This window comes from Haemaphysalis longicornis, unplaced genomic scaffold (assembly GCF_048455015.1).
Source record: "Haemaphysalis longicornis isolate Haplotype H1 unplaced genomic scaffold, Haemaphysalis longicornis Haplotype H1 scaffold_3, whole genome shotgun sequence".
Lineage (NCBI taxonomy): Eukaryota > Metazoa > Arthropoda > Arachnida > Ixodida > Ixodidae > Haemaphysalis > Haemaphysalis longicornis.
This window is the reverse complement of record NW_027526335.1, coordinates 213,917,256-213,924,043: the sequence shown is the minus strand read 5'-3', so window position 1 is coordinate 213,924,043 and position 6,788 is coordinate 213,917,256. Positions and strand designations below refer to the sequence as shown.

General features: G+C 51.1%; 1 protein-coding gene across 1 annotated transcript in view; it reads left to right on the top strand.

Annotated features, from left to right (window-relative positions):
* Positions 1-683: 683 nt before the first annotated feature.
* Positions 684-6,788, top strand: part of Sdha (succinate dehydrogenase, subunit A (flavoprotein)) — a 29,264-nt gene continuing 23,159 nt past the window's right edge. Inside the window, exons 1-2 of the mRNA XM_077705052.1 lie at positions 684-804; positions 1,641-1,706. Of these exons, the coding sequence (XP_077561178.1) occupies positions 745-804; positions 1,641-1,706 (126 nt within the window). The 5' untranslated portion in view covers positions 684-744. The remainder of the gene's footprint in view (positions 805-1,640; positions 1,707-6,788) is intronic.

Sequence of the window (6,788 nt, the reverse complement as noted above, 5' to 3'; positions counted from 1 at the left end):
AAGGATATAAGGCGCGTTCGTAGCCTCCCATTCTGTGTCGGCTTTGTGGCGCAGTGGGTAGAGCACCATGTACATTGCGTTCCGCCCGCAGGGTCGAGGGATCGAAACCAGGCGCCGGATAGTATTTTTTTTTTTATATAGTGTAGGGGGAGGGGTGCGGACTACGACTACGGACGTCAACGCTGGTGACATCGTGAGTTACTGAAATGCTCTGCATTTAAAAGAACAAATGAAAAAGGGGGCGGGGAGAGAGGGTAAGGCTTCGCGGAACAGTGCAATGCCCCGCTGACCACTAGACTGGTGTGGTCTATCTGCAGGGTCGACCGGCACTTGTGCTCCCGGGACGTATTTGTTTTCTATAGACGCCAGGTCAGGACTTCTGAGCGTAAATATCAAATTTGAACTCCAGAAGTCATGCTCAAAACGAAACAATGCATGGTGTTCATCGTCAGCAAAATTGCATGGGCCATGAATGCGCCTAGAGGTTATTTCTAGCCACCATAGGCCGTGTCTCCAGCCGTGGAATCGATTAGTCCTCAGTGATACATAAGTTAAACTGGGAACGTTTGATCCCCACGAATTCCGTGGTTGCCGCGCATCACAAGATGACAGCGTTGTGCTGCAGAGAACGACGCGTCTCATTACTAGCGCCGCCACGTGAGCGAGTGGGTTCTGGTGGTCGGAAGAAGCAAGTTTTCACATGTTCGCCCCCCCTCCCTTCCCTCCCCCTCTTCTCTAGGCAACATGGCGACCTTGTGTGGTGCGTCGCGATGGCTCATCCGGCCGGCGTTTCGTGATTCTCGGGTAAGCGCCGCTCTTTCAGTCTGACACGGTGCTGTCGCGCACCTGGGGGACGTAGTCTCCGGCCGTGGCACCACGTCTGCTTCGGCGTTGCTTAGTCAAGGGGGACGCGCAGCGGTCGGCTAGCAGCGCACACGCTGTAACTGGTAGTGTTCTGGCTGGCGTAAACATTCGCTTGATGGACACGAAACACGCAGGCCAGCAGCCAGATTCGCGCTTCGTTAGCAGCGCTAGGTTGTCACACTGCTGCGTCGGATTTTTGCTCCGAGCGCGGGAACGTCGTTCGTACCGTCGAATTTCACTCGCGGCTCGCTGCGCGCATCAACGGGGTCACCTTTGCATAACCAATTTTCACGGCGGCCCTTCCCGTGCGCGGACCACGGCACGAATCCCTCGCTGAGAGTCTCTCGCGAACTACTGCCTGGTTAGTTCGGGCTGGCTGCTGTGGAACGTCGGCTCTTTTTTAGCGCTTAATTATCCGCGGAGAACACGGGGGCCCGGGGCTGACCGACAGGCGTAATTGGCACAGAAGCGCGCCTCCAAAGTGGTGTGTTCAGCGCGAATGTTTTGGTTCCGGAGGGGCCCCGGCAGCCCCGACGCTGGAATGAATGGACCTGGCAGCCGTTCCTTATGGCACGTGGTATCTTCGACGCGTCGGACGTCTGCGCCGGCGTACAATCTGGTACTAATGACGGCGTAACGGTAGTGCGTTCTCCTCGCCTATCTTGGCGCTGTCGCACTTTTCCCCAAGGCGCTGTGACGGCGGTCAACCGCGAGGCTCTGTCGATTTCGAAAAGAATAACAGCTGCTCCTTTTTTTCTCTCTCTTCCCACGCCCAGATAAGCGGCACAGCAAGCAGAATTCTGCAGAAGAAACTTCACACCTCTCGGAAAAATGAACAGAAGGTGAGCGCCGCACTGTTTCGCTTGTCTTTCGGGGCAGCGGTGTCCTGTTAGCGCCGCGTGCGCCGTCATCGCAATCGAATGGTTTTGTTAGCCCTCTAAAGTTACTGCAGGAAAAGGACGAACCGGTTGCCGATTTTTTTTTCCCCCATCTGCCCATTAGGCAGTGCCTAGTTTAACCCAGTGTAACCCAGCCAGCCTAACGTAAACTAACCTAACGTCCTGTGCACCGATCGCACGATAATTGCAGCAATAACCCCACTGCAAAAAAATTTGCTGACAAAAGCCTGGTGAACAGGAAACTTGGCAGTCTGAAAACCACTCACACAAAAAAGTGTCCCTATTCCGTATTCGAACCAGTATTCCTGTTGTTCCATACCGCAACAGTACCGAAACAGTCGGCAGAGTGCATTTTTGCAGAGTATTTGACCAAACGATGCTTGAAATATAATTTTTTTTTTTTAATTTAGCCCCGATTAATTTCCTTTTATGGCAATCTTGAAGAAAAAAAAATTTGCACTGACCAGCTGTTTTTTAGGGGAATCTTTCCCTTTATGCATGTAACAGTATTGGTATCACTTGCTGAAATGTGCCCAGGTGCGGAACAAAACGAGAACCACTGAGGCACGAGGGGCAGGTGTTCAGCGTTTGCATATTGCCAAGTGCATTTTCCGAAATTAACGACTGATCTTCTTCTTCAGTTCTTGTCCAAACTATTGCAAAAAGCAGCTCATTTCTGAGTGATGTCACTGGCACTTTTAAAGCACACCGAACAGTTTTGCTAGGCTAGGTGCGTGCCAAGGTCAAAAGTACATTTACACAATTTCTGTTCTCGGCATTCCTCCTGCTGTTTAGTGTTAGAAGCTAAAGCAGATGAGCGACTTTTATTCATCTTTGGCATTGGTGCAACGCAGCATCGGGCCATACTATAATGGTATATCAGTACAAGGTCACATGATGTCGTGCCCACAAGCAACCGACGGCTTGCTTGTGTCGTGTGCACTGGAATATCCCTTGTGGAACAGATCCATCATTTTCCGCTTTTTGGCACTGCGAAGACTTGGTTTTTAGAATTTCATCTTGGGAGCGCTTTCAGCAGTGCCGGTTGCACCATACTGTGGGCTCAGGGGTGGAACTCGAGGTGGCAGACAAGCCCTGCCTTTGGACAGCAGTGGCCTCAAAGACATTAGTGCAAACAAAGCACGATGACTGCATCGGGGGTGGCAGTCTCCTAATTTCGTGCATTGGGAGCTGAAACAGTCAACCTGTCAAATAATCGTGCCTGCATTTGCACTTAGTTGCTTGTTCAGGAACTTGGGTGCGGTTGGAGCAGTTGCCCGAGTACCAAGCAGTCTCAGAATTGTGATGCAGTTCAACCTGGATATAACCAAGTTGACAAAAATTCATAATTTTTCATTGCATGCAGGTTTCGATTTAAGGCTCAGAGCTCACCTTCATGCTCACATGCTGCGTTCACCTTCAAGGATTTATTTCGCAGTAAAAAAACTACGTAAGTTGCGACTGCTGCTCTTGCACAAGCTTAAGCACCACACGGCACTCGAAAGAAGCAAGGTCACTTACCCTGTATTCACAAACGTCACTTAATTAAGTATCGCTTTTGACCCGTTTCAAGGACCAAACTTATGCTGAAAGGGTGCATTTTCACGAACTTTATGCTCTTTTCCACATTCAAAATTGTTGAGAGGGTGACTGTACCGGGCGGCGACATCTTTCTCCTTTCCAGCGAGGATGGGTTCTAAAATTGCGAGCTTGTCTTGAAAAGCGGAACTTTTCGTTTTGTGGCAGCAGAACTCCTTACCGAAGAACAGACACTACCGATAGCGGTGGAGACGTGCAAGTACACGCCGCAGTCACAAGTACTACCGCAGTCACACTGGCAAACGTACGGTAGTTTTCGTTGTGGGTGAAGATTGCTAAATTTGTGCATTTCTCGAGCCAGTTCTTCAGAAAAAGTGCAAAAAACAATGGTTCAACAGCGAAGCGAATTCGTTACATCAAGTTTAACTGTCGCAATGCCTTTGTTAGATAGAGGCTGCGAACACGTGTATTTCAATGGGGTTGGCAATGGTGAATTGAAAAGCTTCGTTAAACCCAGGAATTTGTTGCATAGCGGTTCGTTACATCAAGGTTTAACTGTGCCTCAGTTTCGAACTGGGAACGTAGTGGCATTGGGAAAGTGGAAAATGAAGGTGGGTCACCCCCCCCCCCCCTCCCCCCCCCCTTTGATTTTATTCGCCTGAACAAGCCAAGTTGAGCATGCAAGGTGCTGCCTTGCACTTCAGTTAGGAGCAGGGGACAGCTGATGAGTGCACACCAAAACTAGTTGCAGCATGACGTGAGGGTGTTCATGTGGCCTCTTATGCACAAATGGATGTCGCTGCATTGAGTGCTCTCAGGGCTGAAGGGCTACTCTGGTGGAAGGGCAAGGCATGACAGAATTTCGACGGCAAGCCCCGAGATTTGCTTCGCTTCTTTGTTGGTGAAACCTGTCCCTGATAGCATGCACACATTGTGGATTGCTCAGGTGTAGGTGACGCACGGGGCAGTTCCCAGGTGCTGCCCATTTATGTCTAGTGACAGCCTATTCGTGTCTTTGCTTCGTTTGCGAAGCCACTGACTTTTTTTATTGCAGTTGAGAAATTTGTTCGTAGTTGCCGCACGTGCAGTGTCCAAACGCACCAATTTGCCTGCAAAGCTTTCTCTGCCTGGATGGTTGAGTAGGTTGGGGCTGTTATAGGCAGTTACAAAGTGATAAAGAAAGCACTCTGAGTGAAATATAGATTTGGAAATAGGAAAGGAAACACCGGAGCTGTGGGCGGTAGACGAAACAGGATTACAGATATCCAGCTCAACAGCAAGGCTGAAAAACAGTGCCAACAGCTGGGCAAGCATGCAGCTGCAGTGGAGTCATTTAATCGTTACTGTTATGCCAATATCTCAGCCAGTGTGAGAGGGCACTTTCTGTGTACTGTAGCCACTGTGACGGGCAGTGTGTGCGGCCCTGCACAGATGGCCGGCTGACGGGGGTGCAGACTGGTACATTTCTCTGCTTCCGTGGGAGGAATGTTTGAGGACACTCTGTGCTGAAAGGGGTGTTATCCCGCAAAATGCATTGTGAGCTTTGCATGAATGGTTGGGTGGTCCAGAGGCAACAGAGCGAGTTAGCTGTTGCCCTTTCAGGCTTCCACACTGCGTTCTTGGTTTTTACCTCGTTTCTTTGTTCAGTGTTTGTGGTGAACGCGCAAAAAGTTTTAATTTGTCAAGCTCAGGCTTGGTGCCTTTTTCCACCCTTGCTGCCTTCTTTTTTGGATGACAGCTTGTTTCCGCCGCCAGGACTGCTGTATGTGCATCGCGCCTTGCACATTGTCGAGCACACTTTCCTACCATCTATTGAGTGATGCCTCATTAACTCGAAGCCTCCTGAGCCGTGCGGAATTTCTGAATGGAATGACGTTTGAATCAACCGAATAAAAGGGGAAGTGTTGGCGTTTTTCACCCTTCCTTGCCAGCTGAGATGTATACTTCTAGCTGATACAGTTGTGGCTAGGGTGATGTGAGTGTGGTACACACTGCAAGCAAGCACGAGGCAGGTGTCTTCAGCTGGGGCAGCACATGAATGTTGCCAGTGTCGAGGACACGGGAAGTGTGGGTGGCCAATTCACTGCCATTGTGCACACCCGGTCCTATGCAAGGATGTTGAATCACTGGAGTGAAGGCCGAGTGTGGGAGACTGGGTTCTGTGCAGTGCATGAATCGACTGGTTGCTAGGGGCAGAAAGGAGCCTGTCAAGTGGACACGGCAGAAAGCTGAAGGCTGCATTGGGCTGCCAGCTCTCTTCCTTACCCCCTGCTGGTCACGTTTGCACTAAAAGATGGGTTGTCAGGAGAATTGGTGTCTCTTTGTGGGGATGGTGAATAGGAGAGGTTGGCCACAAATGGGGGGGCAGGGAAAGAAGGCACGGTGTCACGGTGTCAGTGGCCAGGCAGGCAGTTAGGAGGGCACCGCACTTTCTCTCGAAAGGGGCAGTGCACAAAGGCGAGAGCGGCTGTGAAATGAGAGCAGCAGTGCTGCAAGCACGACTTTTTTTTTCCCCCCCATTTGGAGGGACCCATAAAGGAGTGACTCATTTTAAGAACCCCACAGGTGTATTTCTTTTTGTTTCCCCCATCCCCGAGGTGCTCTTGCTATGCACTTTAATTGCAGCTGGCAAATCATGCCCGAGCACTGATTTACTTTGTTTCCACCCACACTTGCAATGGACCTTTTTCCGGTAACGTAGCCCTCTTGCGGCGCCTGCCCGAACCACACTTGGGAGAGTATAGAAGAACACGCCCCCTTTTTTCCACCTGCCCCGTGCAGTCGACGAAGCCGTCCCCGGTTGCATGGTTTTGGTGGCAGAGAAATTTTTCGATGGCAGCCATAGTGCCTACCTGTTGGCCGCTTCATGGCTCGGAAAGCGGAGCAGCACTTATGGCGAATTCCATTGGGCGAACAGGAGCAAGTGGAGCGAGCAGCCAGAGCGGCACACGGGAGTAACGGGGACGTGTGCTTTCGTTCCGCGAATGAAACATTCGCGCTGCTCTGGGAGCAGTGAAAAGAGGGGGAGGGCGAGATGTCAAGAGTCATGTGACCAAACGTTTCCCGCGCTCACTTCCCGGAGCATTTCGCGCGCTCGTGATGTCCGCACGCAGTTATTCCTCGCCAGTTTGGCCAGATACGTGCCGGTGGTTTTGTGTCTGCCTTCCGCATGGCGACGAATGAAGAAGCCGCGCGGATGTTCATGATAAAGGGGTCACCATCGTGTCTCCCAAAAATTAGCTGCGAACGATAACAGCGTCCACCGTCTTTTCCAGATACGACTCTACCTTCGGTCGCCGCTCCGGCGGGGTGAACAGGTGCTCGAACATAAACTCATGCAATGTCAAATCGTCGTCGTCGTCGCTGCTGCTGCTGTACGATGATGAGCTTGCGCTTGAATCTGTGGTGCCTTCATCATCTAAAAGTAGCAGCAATTCCTTGTCCAGACGGCTGCGCTTAGCTGCTGCCGCACACACTGAGCGACTA